The 18349-nt window shown below is 47.8% G+C and overlaps 1 protein-coding gene across 1 annotated transcript in view; it reads left to right on the top strand.

Moving 5' to 3' along the window:
* Window positions 1-17904, top strand: part of Efhd1 (EF-hand domain family member D1) — a 49383-nt gene extending 31479 nt beyond the window's left edge. Inside the window, exons 3-4 of the mRNA XM_005082238.4 lie at window positions 6180-6314; window positions 16827-17904. Coding sequence (XP_005082295.2) covers window positions 6180-6314; window positions 16827-16961 — 270 coding nt within the window. The 3' untranslated portion in view covers window positions 16962-17904. The remainder of the gene's footprint in view (window positions 1-6179; window positions 6315-16826) is intronic.
* Window positions 17905-18349: the final 445 nt, after the last annotated feature.

Raw genomic sequence — 18349 nt, 5'->3', positions numbered from 1 at the left:
GTGTGTGGTGTGTGTGGTGTGTGTGTGTGTGTGTGTGTGTGTGATATTAGGGGTGAGGAGAGGGCCTTAAAAACATTGTTTTACAAATTACTATTTTATGTGTGTGAATGTTTTGTCTATATGTACACCTGTTTATTATCACATGTGTGCCTGGTGCCTTTGAGGCCAGAAGAAAGCATCAGATCCCCTGGAACTGGAGGTACAAATGGTAGTAAGACTCCATGTGGAAACGGAGAACCAAACCTGGGTCCTCAACAAGAACAGCAACTGCTGTTAACTGCTGAAGCCGTCTTTCCATCCCTGAAGGCAGGGTCTTACACAGTATAGTGACGGCTGGCCTCAAACTCACCATGTAGCTGAGGATGACCTTGAACTCCTGATCTTCTTGCCTTTACCTCCTAAGTGCTGGGATTACAGGCGAGCACCATCACATCTTGATTTACCCTTGGGGGTTCTTTTTTTTTTTTTTTTTTTTTTTTTTGGTTTTTTCGAGACAGGGTTTCTCTGTATTGTTTTGGAGCCTGTCCTGGAACTCGCTAAGTAGACCAGGCTTGGTCTCAAACTCACAGAGATCTGCCTGCCTCTGCCTCCCGAGTGCTGGGATTAAAGGCGTGCACCACCACCGCCCGGCTTGGGGGTTCTTTTTAATTTCTTTTTACTTTATTTATTGTATGGGATATATGTGTCTCCATGCATGTGTAAAGGTCAGAGGACAACTTGGAGGAGTCAGTCCAGGGCTTGAACTCAGGTCATCAGTCTTGGCAGCACACACCTTTACCCTTTGAGCTCTTGGGTTCTTGACAAATCCTTTTTCTATAGCAAGTTACCTCCTTGGTCCTAAAGTAAGACATGTATGTCTGTCACAAACGAAGAGCTCTAACACTTGTACACCAGGAGCCATTGTCATGAGTTAAAAATCCCCTCATCTCAGGACAGTGTCCTCCTTGGGCTTGTGACCGAAAGAGCTTCCGCACTGCGCTAGCTCCCTCTGCCCTCAGCCTTTGTTCTCTACCCCCCCCCCTGCTTTTCTCAGAGTCACAGCTCGGACCTTTTCCAACTGGACACCATGCCAGTCTTTGTGGACTATAAATAGGAAAACAAACAAGGTTGGGCAGTGAAGGAGACTGCAGTGACTATAGTGGGTGAAATGGGAGTGCCTGGTATGCTGGATGCCTTCGGGTTAAACTGGATTTTCTTTTTCTCTTTTCTGTTTTGACTGGCTGGAGTTAGGAGACCCCTGAATTATGATGGGGGAAGCTGTTGATGGTCAAGCAGAGTGAGCTTCTGCTACCTGAAATGTCCTGGGCCTCAGGGCTCAGAGCAAGCAGTGCTGGGAGAAGCCCAAGGGATTCGTTAATGTTTCTGGTTCACAATGAATTATGATGGGGGAAGCTGTTGATGGTCAAGCAGAGTGAGCTTCTGCTACCTGAAATGTCCTGGGCCTCAGGGCTCAGAGCAAGCAGTGCTGGGAGAAGCCCAAGGGATTCGTTAATGTTTCTGGTTCACAATGTCCTTCTGTGGATGTGAACACTCACGATTTTAAAAATTCGTTTTGTTTATTTTGTGTTGAGGGAAGGGGTACATGGGTGCCACGGCACACCTGTGGAGGTCAGAGGACAACTTCCATCATGTGGGTCTGGGGACCAGACGTAGGTTGTCAGTCTTGATGACAAATAGTTGGAGCCATCTCACTAGCCCTGCCTGTTGAAAAAACAGAGTCCTGGGGAATGGAGAGCCCCCGGATGCTGAGCTGGGACAATGCCCCCGCTTTCCTGAGTGGTCCCCCTGAGACTCTGAGAAGCATTGCTGTAGAAGGTAGCTCTCCTTGTGGGAACCTCCAGTCCGTGGAGTACTTTAAGGACAGTAGGTGTCTGGACTGGTTTCTTTTGTAATAACAGACCATCCCAGCCTGGATTGTCTTGGCCTGCAGTTCTGGGAGCCCAGGGCATGGCACCGGCTTCTGCAGAGCTCCTTGTAGAGGCTTGAACTCGGGGTGGAAAGCCCAGGGTAAGTGTGGATGACAGATCATCACGGAGAGAGAACAGGAATACAGAGCATCCCCCTCTCAGTGGCCTATTTGCCTCCTTAAGGCCACCACCTCTTAACGTTTTTGGGACCAAAGCATCATAGGCACCAGGTGCTGAGGGGCAGGCATTTACTCCATCCACAGCTCACACTTGCAATGCTGAAGTCTTTACTTGATCTCTCTCTTAATGAGAGAAGAGAAAACCAAGAGAAACTCAGCAGTCACCGCCATCCCCACCCTCCAGGCTGCCATCGCATTGCTGGGGGCCTGGCCTCCATCACCAGGCTTGGTTTCTCTCCAGTGTGCTGGCTCTAAGAACCTGCTGCAAACAGAGTCTTTGGTGGCCTCTAGTGAGAGAGTTGGAAGCTGCATGTGGGTGAACGTGGCTTTTCTGTTAATTGAGACAGCCCCGGGGACCTCAGAGGAGCTACAAATTCCCGCACATCTCTCCTCATCTCGTGGGTTGGTATTCACCAGTGTCCAGGGCAGAGGGAGGATTGAGTGACACGGGCAAGCACAGAGCAGGCTTCCTAGCACAGAGGAAGTTGTAGCCTTGAAAGCTAAGACACCGGGGTTGGGATTTGGAAAGTCTGTTGAAGTGGTTGACTGTCTTTCAGAAAAGGCGTTTTTGTTTCGAGACAGGGTTTCTCTGTGAAACAGTCCTGGCCTGGCCCGGAACTCACTCTGCAGACCAGGCTGACCTCGAACTCACAGAGATCCACCTGCCTCTGCCTCCCAAGTGCTGAGAGTAAAAGGGTGCGCCATCACCACCCAGCAGAAAAGGCATCCTTTAGGGAAGATGACTGTATTTTCCCTCTATACATGCTTTCAATCGCACCTGAAAACCTGGAGAAACCTCTTGCAGTGGTGTATAAAACGTTTTGCCTGCATGGATGTATATGTATACCATGTTCATGCCTAGTGTGCACAGAGGCCAGGAGAGGGTCTCCCATCCCCTAGAACTGGAGTTGTGAGCCACAGAGGCCAGGAGAGGGCCTCCCAATCCCCTAGAACTGGAGTTGTGAGCCACAGAGGCCAGGAGAGGGTCTCCAATCCCCTAGAACTGGAGTTGTGAGCCACAGAGGCCAGGAGAGGGTCTCCCAATCCCCTAGAACTGGAGTTGTGAGCCACTGTGTGGTTGTTGGGAAAGAGCCTGAGTCCCTTACAAGTACAACACATGCTCTTAGCCATGAATCCATGTCTCCATTGCCACCCTCTTCAAATTGTAGGTTTTGGGGAGGGTGAAACCTGACAACCTGAATCCAGTCCTGGGGACACACATGGTAGAAGAGAAACAACCAAGTTGTCCTCTGACCTCCACATGCATACACCATGGCATGCACGTACACAAAACAAATAAGATGTGACAAGGTGATTTTTTAATTCACAGGTGTTTGCTGTTTGTTTTTGTTTTGTTTTGGGCTAGAGTTTGATGCCATAGCCCATGTTGTCCTAAAAATCCTCCTACCTCGGCCTCCTGCTGCTGATGTTACATGTGCAAGCCACCGTGCTAGCTTTATAAAAAATGCTTAAATAATTAGAAAGTAACACAGGGAGAGAGGGCCAGGTAGAGGAGAGACTGATATTTAAAATTTTATTCAGTAGAGGCCCTAATACAATTGCCCTCCAAGATTACTTTGTTCAGATTGTACATTTTGAATGTGGAGGAAGACAGTGGATTGCAAAATAAATGTGGGGCTTACTAAGTAACTATTTGGAAGAAAATAAGGTTAATGATTACCCTTGCAATAGAACAAAATACATTTCAGAGATTAAATATTTACATGTTTTAAGGAAAAGCCATAAAAGTACTAGACAGAAACATGCCTGACTGTTTATGTAACCTTAGTGTTGGGGAAGGTTTTCCTAAGTGCTGGGATTAAAGGCAACACTACACCCAGCTCTATGATTCTGAGACCAGCCTGGTCTACAGAGTGAGTTCCAGGACAGCCAGGATTATGTAGAGGAACCCTGTCTCAAGAAGCAAAATCAAAAATAACAGGGCTGGGGAGGTGGCTCCGTGAGCAAAGATGCTTGATGTCAGTGATGTCAAGCCTACCGGCTTGGGCTTGATCTCAGGGACCCTCGTGGTGGAAGGACAAGAACTGACTCCCCTGACCCCCACACCTGAGTAAACAAATAAAATAACCATAGTCACAGCCTGCTTCAATGGCCAGTAGCAGAGCTAACGCATTTAAGACATACCAAGGCCTACAAAGTTCTCTTAGTAAACCACAAGAAAGGTAAGCCGTCTCATGGAAAACCAGAGCACGTGGAAAAAATAGAAGTGGCTAAGAGATGTTCAAAAGGTGGGGCGGGGAGGAGGGGCATCGAGGAGGCTCCAGTGGGTAAAGGCCAGGCCTGATGACCTCAGTTTGGTCTCAGGAACTCACATGGTGGGATAAGAGAACCCACATGTGTGCCATGGTACACGTACACACACACACACACACACACACACACACACACACACACACACGAACACACATGCATAACCATTAAATAAATATATACTTTTAAAAAATAAGATAATTACGTTGGGGCTGGTGTAATGATAAAGGTGTGTAATCCTAGCACTTGGGAGACAGGTGGATCTTTGTGAGTTCAAGACCATTTACACACCCCTAAAAAAAGCCAATTATTTAGTTAAAAAATAGGGTATAAGGAACAGGGAAATGGCTGGATGGATAGAGGCTCCAACTGTACTAACTGTGCAAGCCTAGCAACTGAAGTTTTTTTTGTTTTTGTTTTTGTTTTTCAAGACAGGGTTTCTCTGTGGCTTTGAAGGCTGTCCTAGAGCTAGCTCTTGTAGACCAGGCTGGCCTCGAACTCACAGAGATCCGCCTGCCTCTGCCTCCCAAGTGCTGGGATTAAAGGCGTGCGCCACCACCGCCCGGCTAACAACTGAAGTTTAATCCCTGGAACACATGTAAAAAACTGGGTGCCTTACCACATGTCTGTAATCCTAGCATTCCTATAGGAAGATGACAGGTGGGGACAGGAGCATTGGTAAGAAGCTGGAGGGCCAGCTAGTCTTGACTGGACAGTGCAGCAGCAGAGACATGATGACAGACCCTGCCTAAATAAGGTTGAAGGCAAGAACTAACTCTGGCCTCCTCACACACACACACCCTCACACACACACACACACACACTCTGAATGAATGAATGAGTGAATGAATGAATGAATGAATGAGAACTAGACATATGTTTTCAATCCCCACACTCAGGAGACAAACAGACAAATGGATTTCTATGACTTTGAGATCTTCCTAATTTATAGATAGCCAGTTCTAGGCCAGCCAAGGCTACGTAGTAAGACCTTGCCTCAAAGATATAAAGACCATCAAATAAATAAACACTAGGATTACAGGTTGAATCCAGGGCTTTCTATCAACTGAGCTACTCTGCAACCTTATTATGTGGATTTTTAAGGAATAGGTTCCCAACAGTGGCATTACTGGATGGGGAGAGAACAATAGTTAATTCAGTTAATCTATTTGGTACTGGGGATCGGACTCAGGGCCTTACACACTCCAAGCATTGCTTTACCATTGAGCTATGCCCTTAACCACCACCAACCCCTGCCCACCCCTTTTTTTGTTTTGATGATCTGGTAAGGGACAAAATAATTCTCCATGCATGCATAGACTTAATGTCCTTTCCAGGTAGAAGAGATGGCTAAGAGTATTTGCTGCTTTGGCAAAGGAGTCAAGTTTGGTTCCTAGTACTCTTATCAGGTAGCGCCCAGTTTCCAGTAGCACCAGCTCCAGGGGTTCCAAGGCCCTCTTCCAGTCTGTGGACACCTGCACCCACACATGTGCATCCTCTCCCTATATACATATAATTAAAAAATAAATGTTGGGGCTGGAGAGATGGCTCAGCAGTTAAGAGGACCCAGGTTCAATTCCCAGCACCCACATGGCAGCTCACAACTCTCCTTAACTCCAAGATCTGACAGCCTCACAGAGACATACATGCAGGAAAAACACCAATGCACATAGAATAAAAGTAAATAAATTATTATTTAAAACAAAACAAAATACCCTTTTCAAGTTCTTGGCAAGAATGTCAAGGCCAGAGGGATTCTTGTGGATGTGTTGGTGGGGCATCGTGGATAGCAGTAACCCTCCGGTTCCTCTTCCTCCCACAGTTCCTGCTCATTTTTCACAAGGCGGCTGCCGGTGAGCTGCAGGAAGACAGTGGGCTGTTGGCATTGGCCAAGCTTTCTGAGATCGACGTTGCACTGGAGGGCGTCAAAGGTGCCAAGAACTTCTTTGAAGCCAAGGTATGTGTCTGTTCCTTCCCTACCCAGCCACCATGCTTCCTTTACCCTGTCCCGGTGACAGGCACTCCCTGTCCAGTGACGCATTAGCTTACTCAGGACAAGGCTCTACTGGGAAGTGAGAGTGTGCCCTCACACAGCACAGAAGACTCCTGGCCCAGGAGGCCCCAGGCTCCAAGACAGACTCTCCCTCTAGACCTTGAGTTACTTCCACAGGCCCTGCCCCCCTTTTCGTTTCTCATCTTAAACATCTGGGTTGGAAGGCTGGAGAGAGGCTGCTCTTGCAGAGGACTGGAGTTTGGTTCCCAGCACCTGTATTGGGCAGCTCACAATTCATCTTACTCTAGTTCCAGGGAATCTGATGCCCTCTTCTGGCCGCTGTGAACACACACATACACACATACTCCACAGGCAGTGGTGGTGGCACATGCCTTTAGTGCCAGCACTTAGGAGTCAGAGGCAGGTGGATCTCTGTGAGTTCAAGATTAACTTGGTCTACAGAGCGAGTTTTAAGATAGCCAGGGCTATACAGAGAAATCCTGTCTCAAACAACAACAACAAATCAATAAAAATAAATATTTTAAAAAATAGCATATGGGTTGCAGACAAATAGGAAAGGGGTCATGGAAGGGTGTCAGGATGGTCTGTCCCAAATCAACGTTTGCATCACTGAAAATGATCAGGAGGGAGGGAAGCCTCATAGCCCTGCAAGTTCACAATCCCCGAACACTGAGGCACCTGTCCAGAGCTAGCTGCTGCCATCCTTGTCTCTGCAGAGCACACCTGCAGACACAGGCAGGACAGCCCCTTCACCCCGGCTGCCAAGCAGAGCAGAGTGCAGTGAGATGGGCACATCACCCCCGACCCCGAGCAGGCAGCGCAAGAGATCTGCCTCCCTCCCTCCCTCCCTCACATTGCTACACTGGCCGTTTCCACTTGTGCCACAGAGGCACTGGCGGGATTGGATGAGCTTGCACGTCCAGTATTAAGTAATTGCCTGGCTCTTGGGGAGCAGTCAGCACATAGTCCCAGCCATCAGGATTACATGCATCTGTCTTCAGTCAGTTGCTGGCCTCTGGAGGACTTTGAGTTTCTTCCATTAGCTTACCCCAGGACAGAGCAACCTTGGTGACATCCTGGTCTGTTTAGAGCTCGAAACAGGACACCATTCTCACTTGTCTATGAGGCTGCTTGCAGATAGACTCTGTTGGTGAACACCAGCCAGTGCATTGACTTCTGAAACCCAGGAAGAAGGGGATAGAACATTTGCCTTCCTGCGGGGGCACAGTGTGGGGAGGAAAGTCAATCACTTGTTGACACAGAGGGTGGGGGCAGTGATGAGGAAGGGTCCCTTCCACTGTGATGGAACCTGTCCATCCATTAGTGCCTTCACCTTTGCAGTCTCTTGAGACTTGGGAAAGATCCTAGGACTGAGGCCCAAGAGTACCAGGACAGTTCCCTGTCAAGGTAGACTGAGCTAAATGCTCTAGGTGAAGCACATGGGTCCCTGGGGCTATATCATCTGGGCATTCAGGACCTGTCACGACTTGCCTATGATCCCTGTTCCAGCCCCATCCAGTCCTTCAGATGTTGCTGGGAATTTTCACAACTGATCCTCAGAACCTGTATCTCTCCTTGCCCAGAACTTCACCCCAAGGCCACTGTTTGGAGAACTCTACTCCTTTGGGACCACCTTCTAGGGCAGCCTACTCCTGCCTATCCTTCTCCTGAATGCAAGTGGCACTGTTTTGTATCTGTTCGAGGTGCTCTTAGACACTTGAAGGGAGACTGCCAATCAATCTGTCTGCAGAGCAGTTGGTACTCTGCCTCTGGAACATCTCCCTTCCGAGGCGCTTGCACACTTGGTAAGGATTTACTGTAACACAACTTAAACTTCAGTTGTCAGAGATGAGTTCATCATGGCATGACCATATGCTCACTCATTCTGTAGCCGTCAAAGATTCGAGACAAGGCTGTGTCGTGTGTGTACGCAGGTGTCCAAAGTAAGTCAAGCAAAGTAATATGTGGACACCTGACTTTAAATGCTGAATACGGCCTAGATAATTACATATGAAAATAGTAATAGCTACGTGAAGGGACACATTTTATACTTCTGTAGTGTTGTAGAATTAGTGTGCATTATTTTTATAAGGAGAAAAGATGAAACGCACAAAACAATAAACTTTTTCCTACTTGCTGTGTAAATATGCCTGACTCCTCAGCCAGACTCAAAGGCAGAGTAGGCGTGTTATCTTTGTAATTACAGCGCCCGATGTGTAATGGCCCTCAATAAATGTTTGCATGAATGACGAATAGAGGGAAGCACCGCTTGGATTTGGGAGAGGCTGTAAGGGAGATGACACTGGTAGCAGATGCTCTAAGATAAATGGGGATTCACCTTGTAATCAAGGAAAGGAGGCGTTCTGATCATGGGAGCTGCAAGCGAAGGCTCCGTGGCGTGGAGGACTGGGCATCCTGGAGGCCAAGGAGAATGCATGGGGTTGTGGGAGGGCAAAGGGCTGGTGCCACAGCAGGGAAAGCAAGCCAAAAAGCAAGAATGGAGACCTAGGAACTGGGCCACCACTTCCCACCTTTGTTATGAGGTAGGTGACTCTGAGGTCAGATGGCCCCTGCTTGTAATTCCCAGGTTGAGAGACACCTGGAGACTGGCCTCCCAGGCCCAACCCGGGTCTCTTTAAAACTCTTTTGGGTGTGGGGGTGGGGGGTGTTGCCAGGAAACAAGGAGTTGATCCAGCCCTGCAGGTGGGTGGCATCAGGTGCACCCAGGCTGGGACAGCACAGCTGCAGGGGCTGGAGAGCCCTCAGAACTGGCTGGGAAGGTCTGACACTAGGAGCCGGATTCCTAGGAGAGGTTTCTATAGGCGCCTGGGGAGGAATATCAGTTTGCCAAGCTTTGTGACAGTGGGCCCAGGGGCAACATAAAGACACACAACTTTAGAACTTCTGTGTTTGTGACTACCTTATTAGGAGTTTGGGGAAGGCCAACAGAAGGTGTGCATTGAGGAGGGAAGCTGAGAATTTTTGTTATCAAGAAAGCCCCTCCCCCAAGTGGGAGTGGTTTGAGGAGGAAAAGCAATAAACTGGGCTCTGGTGTGAAGTCCAAGACAACTTCAGGCACAGTAAAGACATGGATGAGTTTGATGGGTGTGGTGATGGCTGCAAATGGTCCTCCAGTAACCACACAGAGGCTATAAAAATATCCGTCCGCCTTTCTTGGAGGTCTGTGTTTCTTGCTGTAAAGATGGATCGCCACCATTGACAATGGCTGGAATATGACTGTCCTCATAACCCCCTCCTGGGGTGTGGGGTCAGATTCCACGTGCCAGGTGAGCGTCCCATGGGAAGAAAGAAGGGAAAAAGTAAGCTCTATGGGCATCCAGTAACACAGGGGTAGGAGCCATCTTCACAAGTACACATTGAAACAGCAGGAGAGTGGCCGAGAGTGGATTTTCGTGGTGACTGGACTGCACGGGAAGCTTTGTATTTCTGTCTTCAGGAAAAAGATGGAGTCATCAGAAGCCCAAGGGAATACTGGAGAAAAAAAGCTACTTAGCTGGACGAGAGCGGTTTGGGCTTTTTAAATTTTATTTTTGTTAATTATGTGTATGTATGAGTCTGTGGCCATGACTACAGTTGCCCAAAGAGGCAAGAGGTGTCAAATGTCCGTAAGCTTACAGGTGGTTTTGAGCCTTCTGACGTGGGTGCTGGGAATGGAATTCAAGTCCACGTGGAAGAGAGCAGTGTACGCTCATCACCTCTGAGTCACTCTCCAGCCCTACCAGTTCTCGCCTTCCGCTACGTGGGTCCAACAGATTGAACTCAGGTTGTCAAATTTGGCAGCACGCCATCTGGCCAGCCCTCAGGAGAGATGTTCAGGGGTCAGATTCACCCTATTGAGCTGATTGCGTTGGGATGGACCTAGCAGGAGGAAGCCCGAGAGCCAAGACCCCATTGCTGATGTTGGAGCAGGTGAGACAGCAGCTTAGGGTTAGGTAAGAACGTCTTTGTTTACTCTGCAGCCTCTGAGAGAAGTCAGTATGTTTTCCTACCAGGGAGAAATTGCCTAGGAACCATGGACATAAAAAGCAAGATGACTGATCAGATAGGTTATGGGGTGGGGGTTTAGGGTCAGGGGTGGGCTATAGAACCCAGAGGCAAAACTTGTAATGGAGGAAATGAAAGATTCCTGAGTGAAGAGATGGCGGAATTCCCTCCCCTGCTGTCCTAACTAGGAATGGTGGAGAGGGAGGGGGAGTGTTGGTGCAGGGCCAGACCCCCTCCAAGGCTTCAGTTTAGTATGCTAACACCCCGGAAGTAGGTGTTTTTTGTTTGTGTGTTTGACTTGAGACAGTTTCCTGTAGTGTAGGCTGACCTTGAACTTTCCATCTTCCTGCTATAATCACCGTAGTGCTGGGAACACAAGCATTTGCCACTAAGACCCAACTGTTGTCTCTTCTTGAAGATAAGGAAGTTGAAGCTTAGACATTAGTAATTGCTTGGCAAACATTTAGCAACAAACTATAATATCTAGTAACTTTAGCATTCAGGAGGCAGAGGTAGGAACGCTAAAGAAGAGTTCAAGGCTCTAAAGTTGTTTTGCTGAAACTGCAGGCGATGAGGAAAACACGACAAACCCGGAGTTTACTGGGAGAAGGGAACAAAGGGAGGGGTAGGTGTTGGCCAACCGGGAAAGGGGAAGGGGGAACAGAGATGGAAGGGGGAAGGGAGAATGAGGATGATAAGGGAGGAAAGAAGGAATGAACAGGTGGAGGAGCTCGCTTAAAAGGGGAAGCTTGCACTCGCCTACAGAGTCCTTACGTAGACACATACCGCATGACATAGTCACGCAGCACAGGGCCCTTTGAGCTGTCTAAGTATCTGCCTGAATGCCTGTGTGCTTACCTTGCCAGTTGCCAGGGGGCGGGGTTAGCATAATACCTGAATCCTTACATCTAGTCAACTGTGTATGGAATTCAAGATCTGTCTGGTCTACAGGAGACCCTATTAGAAGCACAAACGGCATGTTTCCCGTTTGCTACAAATTATACAAATAACATATTTTACATTGTATATCATACTTCACGTAGATATTGATCCTCAGAGGTGTTTTTTTTTCTGTACTCTTGCATCTGTTGCCAGATTGTGGTTGCAATGGACAGAAGAGAGTAGTTTCCAGGGCTGAAGAGAAAGCCTCAGTGGTTCAGAGCACTCTTCCAGAGGACCTGGGTTTGATTCCCAGCACTCACATGACCATTTACAACTGTCTGTGACTCCAATTCCAGGGCTTCCAAAAATCCTCTTCTGGCCTTTGCAGGTAGAAGACATGCAATGTGGGGCACAGAATTACATGCAAGCAAACCACCTAAACATAAAGATATGATTTAAAAAAATAGTCTCCATATGAATGTTGGTTCATCATTTAAGATAATTCATAAAAAAGTGAAAGCATGAGTACTGAACCTCAGGCTGGGTTTGATAGTGCATGCCTGTAAACCCAGTCCTTGAGGAGCTGAGGTAGGAGGCTTGCTGCAAGTTTGAGGCTAGCCTGAGCTACAAAGCTAGTATCGGGATTTCCAGAGCTATGTAGTGAGACTGTGTCTCAAGTTGGGAGGGTGGGGTAAGTGTTAGAGCTCTGAGAGGAAAGGCATCCTGCATTTAAATGTTGTGGCTGTGAGGGGAAAGATTTCCCCAGGGGAAGTGTTATAGTTCTGAGAGAGAAGTTTTCCACATGGAAGTGTCACAGCTGTGAGGGGAAGGTATCCTGGCAGTCAGGAGCCAAGGAATACCACAAAGCCACACTGCATAACAGACCTCACACAAGAGGGTGGCTTGGGTGAGAAGCAACTGGGAACTGAACAGGAGACAGGTTTATATAGGGTTTCTTGGTGTGATAAGAGTAGAGGGAGTTTCCAGGGTGGAGATTAGTGGGATTTCAAGTCCTGAGCTTGGAGCAAATCCAGAGATTGATGAGTTTTTGAGCTCAGGGATTGGGTTTTTGTTTGTTTTTCAAGACAGGATTTCTTTGTGTAGCCCTGGCTGTCCTGGAATTTGCCCTGAAGACCAGGCTGGCCTTGAACTCACAGATCTGCCTGCCTCTGCCTCCTGAGTACTGGGATTAAAGGTGTGTGCTACTGTTACCTGGCAGATGGTGGGTTTCCAAACCAGGAAGTGAGCCTTGGACCTTTTACCCTGGTTGGGTGGGGACTTCAAGATGACCCAGTGGTTAACGTGTTTGCTGCAGGAGGGGCAGAGTTCAGATCCCCAGAGCCCTTGTGAAGCTGGGCATGTGAGCACATCTATAACCCCAGTTCTCTTGTGCTCTTGTGCCAAGAAGGGAGGTGGAAAGAAGCAACCCCCACCCCAGAGGCTAGCAAATCAGCTAGTCTGAATACAGAGAGATGAGCAAGAAAGAAACCTTGTCTCAAACAAAGTGAGGGTGAAGGCCAACACTTGAGGCTGCCCTCTGACCTCCACACACAGGCACCGCCAACAGAGAGAGACAGATATAGAGAGGCACACACAGGCAGAGAAACACACACACGAGAGAGAGGAGAGGAAGAGGAAAAAAACTACTTCATTTCTTGATGTGCTGAGCAATTTCTTATGGATGATTCCAAGTACCAAAAGGTCATCCCCTCATAATGCAAAGGCAACAGACAACAAATTTTTAAGCTTCACCTGCATTTTTAACAGAGACAACGAAGGTCAAATGTGTCACGTTGGCGTTTCCTGAGGTATAAATATTCACACCGAGGCAGAGTTCAAACTCTCAATGGAATGTGGACGCATGTGGAACAGAAAAGCTGTTCACAGTCATCATGTCATCACTCAATACTTCCATGCTGGGGGCACAGCCCTAGCAGATAAAATAAAATGTGCTGAGATCATCAGAATGTGATGGTCCTTCAGTACTCAATCCTTTTGCTTTTGGTGCAGTTGACTGTAGATTCATACAATTAAAAAAATTTTTTTGGTTTTTCGAGACAGGGTTTCTCTGTATTGCTTTGGAGCCTGCTCTTGAACTCTTCTGTAGACCAGGCTGGCCTTGAACTCACAGAGATTCACCTGCCTCTGACTCCCAAGTGCTGGGATTAAAGGTGTGCACCACTAACGCCCGGATGATTTAAAATTTTGTAATGACTAATTTTATAAACAGCTCACAGACATTCCAGGAACGAGGCAGTTGGTTTTTGAGCAGTTACAAGCCAGCTCCAGCATACTTAAAGGTAGTAGAATCTCTGTTTCCTTCCAGTTGAAAGAGGGAGTAATGGGAGGGATCAGGGACCACTGTGAGGAGATAGATTGGGAAGAAGGCCATTGAAGACCCAGCTCTGTCCAGAAATCCCCAAATTCCAAGTCACAGTGGATCTAGCCACTATTCTTTTTTGGGGGGTGTGGGGCATGGAGGAGTGGGGGAGATTGGAGTGGGGTGGGTCAAGACAAGGTTTCTCTGTGTAACAGCCTGGGCTATTTTGGAACTCATTCTGTAGCACAGGCTGGCCTCCAACTCAGATCCACCTGCCTCTGCCTCCTGAGTGCTAGGACTAAAGGTATGCACCACCACTGCCCAGCTTAGCCACTATTCTTATGATTGGTTTTTGAAAGATTTATTTGTTTTTATGTGTATGAGTGTTTTCTCTGCATATGTGTGTGTGTGTGTGTGTGTGTGTGTGTGCACCATGTACCTGTAGAGGCCAGAAGAGGGTTCCAGAATCCTTGGAACTGGAAATTCTGAGAGTTGTTAGCTGTCAGGTGAATTCTGGGAACTGAACCTTGGTCCTCTACAAGTGTTCCTAGCCACTGAATCTTCTCTCCAGGTGGAAGAGATTTCTTTCATTTATTATTTATTAAAAAGTGTGTCCTCAGCATGCATACTAAATCATGGCAGTGAGGGTGGGCCTTATTGAGAGGGATGGGCAAATGTGAACCTTGTGCCAGGCAGAGTTGAAGGTGCAGCTGGCCTTTTGTGTACATGGAGGAGTTGGTTCCAGAAACCTCAGATGTGAACATTTTTATATGCTCAAGCACCTGCCTCTGCTCTATCCCCCAGATCCCATATAAAATGGTACATAGGCCTGGAGAGATAGTTGGCAAAGCACTTGCCTTGCAAGAATGATGACATGAATTCAATCCCCTGAACCTACTTGAAATAGAAGCTAGGCATGGTGATGTATTTGGATCCTTGGGGCTCCCAAGACAGCCAGCCCAGAGTACTTAGTGAGCTCCAGCCTAAAACAAGGTGGACACCTGAGGAACTACAGTCAAAGTTGTCCTCTGGTCTCTGCATGTATGTGTACCGTCACATGTACACACATGACATAAAAGGCAAGAGTAAATGGTTGATAAATGACATCAAGATTTTAAGCACTGTGGAGGCTTGAGATATACTGTAAAACACCTGCCAAACTAGGAAGAGACAATGGAAATATCAACAGCAAGAGTAGGTAACTCTCCAGGGAAGAGATGAGAGAAGACAATATTTGACTATCAAATGGGCAAGAAACCGAGGATGATGATGGCAAGCTTTGGCCAAGTGTATGTGGGAGTGCTTCTGGTCCATGATGGTGGGGGTGCAATCTGGAACAGCTGCCTTCAAGGGCTGTATCACAGTCTTTGATGAAATCACATACACAGTGTGCCGTTGAGAGGTGGTACCAAATAAGGTTTTGTTTGTTTGTTTTCTGTTTTCTCAAGATAGGGTTTCTCTGTGACTTTGGAGGCTGTCCTGGAACTAACTCTTGTAGACCAGACTGGTCTTGAACTCACAGAGATCCACCTGCCTCTGGGCTGTATTGGGGCTAGAGAGAACGAGTATGTCCTGTTCTTCCGGAGGACCCAAGTTTGCCTCCCAGCATCCACCTCATCCAGAAAGCTATTATAAAGATTTCCCCTTGCAGCCCATCATCAGACGCAAACCCAACCAGAGATCTTCCACCTAGAATGTTGTAATGTTTTAAAAAACATTTTTATTCTTTGATAATTTATATTTTTGCTCCAGCTCCTTCTTTAATTCTTCCCAAATCCATCTCTTCCCTCCACCCCACAACTTGCATCCCTAAAAAAAAAAATGCTGGGTGGTGGCGGCCCACAACTTTAATCACAGCAGTGGAGGCAGAGGCAGGTGGATCTCAGTGACTTGGAGGCCAGCCTGGTCTACAGAGTGAGTTCCAAGACAGCCAGGGTTATACAGAGAAATCTTGTGTCAAAAACTAAAACAAGGCCGGGTGTTGGTGGCGCAAGCCTTTAATCCCAGCACTGGGGAGGCAGAGGCAGGCGGATCTCTGTGAGTTGGAGGCCAGCCTGGTCTACCGAGTGAGTTCCAGGACAGCCTCCAAAACAATACAGAGAAACCCTGTCTCGAAAAACCAAAAAAAAAAAAAACCTAAAACAAGCAAACAAAAACCAATTAACTCCATTTTTTTTGCTAACCATACACCTTTGGGTGTGGGGCCATCCACTGAAGCATGTTCGGCCTACCAGGAGTCACACTCTTAAAACTCACTCTCTGTCCCAGAAGCCATCAGCTGCCTGTACATCTTCAAGGATGGGGCCTCCTGAACCCCATTCCTACTATACTCTATGCTAGGAATGGTGACTGGCTTGATCGTGTGCAAGTCTCATGCAGGCAGCCACAGCTGCTGTGAGTTCATGAGTGCAGCTATCACTCAGCTGGGGCACCCCTCACCCCCTCCCCCTCCCACCTCAGCCCATCCCCACCCCTGACCTCTAGCTTTTAGAGTTTCTACCCACTCTTCAATGATTCTCCCTGAGGCTTGGTGAGAGAGTATGATATAGGTGCCCATTGGTGCCTGAGTACTCCATAGTCGATTATTCTCTGCACCTCAACTGGTGCTGAGTTTCTTTGTCTACTGCCCTCTAGCTGATGCACAAAGAACCTTCTCCGCTGAGGTCTGAGAGTAGCGCTGACCCTGGTTCAGGACTGGTCCACCAGAATGTAGTGATAGTGTTGTGAAATCAAAGGAATGTAAATGTGGGCAAGAGTTTGGGGAAGTGGCGTCACAGGACAGCTGGCCTACCAACATGAAATAGTGGGCACTCACTAGTACCCTGAAAAAGAATCGAGAACTAGCAAACCCAGGAGATAGAAGCAAGTAAAAACCAGTTACCAGTAAAGCAATGGTACCCCCACTCACCTGGACCAAAGGAAGAGGAGTCATTGGAGCACATGCCATGGGCAGTGACAGCTCCATTTGTTCAGAGTTTGCAAGTCCACTGCAAAGACTTGGGTGCCGCAGGGCGTTTGGCGCACACCTTTAATCCCAGCACTCGGGAGGCAGAGGCAGGCAGATCTTTGTGAGTTTGAGGCCAGCCTGGTCTACAAGAGCTAGTTCCAGGAGAGCCTCCAAAGCCACAGAGAAGCCCTGTCTGAAAAAACCAAAAAGACAAAAAAAAAAAAAAAAAAAGACTTGGGTGCCAGCATCCCCATTCCCTTCCCTGCCCTTACTGTGTCATCTGTTTGCTATTTCTCTGCAGGCCCAGGCTTTGTCATGCTCCAGTAAATTTGAAGCAGAGTTAAAAGCTGAGCAAGATGAGCGGAAACGGCAGGAGGAGGCCAGGAGGCTCCGCCAGGCAGCCTTCCGGGAGCTCAAGGCTGCTTTCAGCGCATAGTCCCGCTGACCTGACCCATGAGCACAGCTGTGCCTTACACCCTGGAGGAGATGACCACAATGTTCACATTTTTACCCCCGCTGCCCTCTGCCTTAATGACCTCCCCCTCCACACCTTAGTGCCTCTGGATACTCGGAGACTGCTTTCATCCTTCCCAGGGTCTTGGCCTCCTCCAAAAGGCTTGCCAGTTGACCTTTCCTGCCTGCACTCCTCTGCTGTTATCTGTAGTGGAGACTTATTTCTTCTAGGAAACCACCCTTGTCCCTGCACGGTTCTCTGTCAACGAGTCCTGTTCATCTATGGTCCTCAGAGGACATGTCGCCCATGTCTCGGATGGGTCTCCCCTGTCATCCTGCATTGTTTCCTGGTTACCATCTCTTCTTGTCACTGCTCAGATTCCGTTGACTTCTTTTTCACCACTCTCCATCCTAGTGTTATGGTGGGATTTGAAGGACTTGTGGATCATTACCTATCCCCTCTCCAACTGGGGACTAGCTTGCTATCATATTGCCTGTCTCCTGGCCCTGAACAGTACCTACCTTGTCGTTCCCCTCATCCTTTTCTTCCCATCTCGGCCATTTTCCCACTCTAAGCCCTTTACTATAAGAATGAAAGAATTGTTGGAAGTAATATTAATGGGCAGAAGGATATCTGTCACCTGACTCCATGCAAATCAGAATGGACCCCTGAAATTCTCAAGTGACACAGCAAGATCTTTTGAAATCCCAGAAGTCATGACCATCCTCTGGTGTCTGACACCAGCTCCATGGAGCTGAGGCAAAGGTACTGTCACCTGTGGGACAGATTTTTGTATCTTGTGAGTTCTTGGGATTTCTCACAAATACCAGGGGGTTGTATTTTTTAACAAAATTCCCAATGTCATATTTATTACTTCTCTTTTGTAACTGCTGTCTTTACAATAAAGAAAACATCTGCCCTTCTATCTTACAGCTGTTTCCTTTTAAATAAAATGTGCAAATGATCTTTGCCTTCACACCAGTGTGCCAGTGTGCCATTGGTCTTTTTTGAATGAGGGGAAGGAAAAACGTGTTTTCTTTCAGCGGGGTCAGTTCAGCCTTGGGCTTCTGTTGCCACTGAGTTCCTAAAGATATGGGTAGAAATAGGAACAGGGTGAGTGGGGCCAGGGCTGGATGTGGCTCAGTTGGAAGAGTACTTGCCTAGCCTGCATGAAGCCATGAGTTCAGTCCAAGAACCACATACGACCAAACACGGTAGTGTATTCCTGGAAGTCCAGCACTCAGGAGACAGATGCAGAATTCAAGGTCATGGTCATCCTTGGCTATAGACTGAGTCTGAGGTCAGGCTGAGCCACATGAGATCTTATTTTAAGAAATCAAACAACAAAAAAACAAAAGTAGGACCGGGAT

This window comes from Mesocricetus auratus, unplaced genomic scaffold (genome assembly GCF_017639785.1).
Source record: "Mesocricetus auratus isolate SY011 unplaced genomic scaffold, BCM_Maur_2.0 Super-Scaffold_100010, whole genome shotgun sequence".
Classification (NCBI taxonomy): Eukaryota; Metazoa; Chordata; class Mammalia; order Rodentia; family Cricetidae; genus Mesocricetus; species Mesocricetus auratus.
The sequence above is the reverse complement of the archived record's forward strand: the minus strand, read 5'-3'. Positions and strand labels throughout refer to the sequence as shown.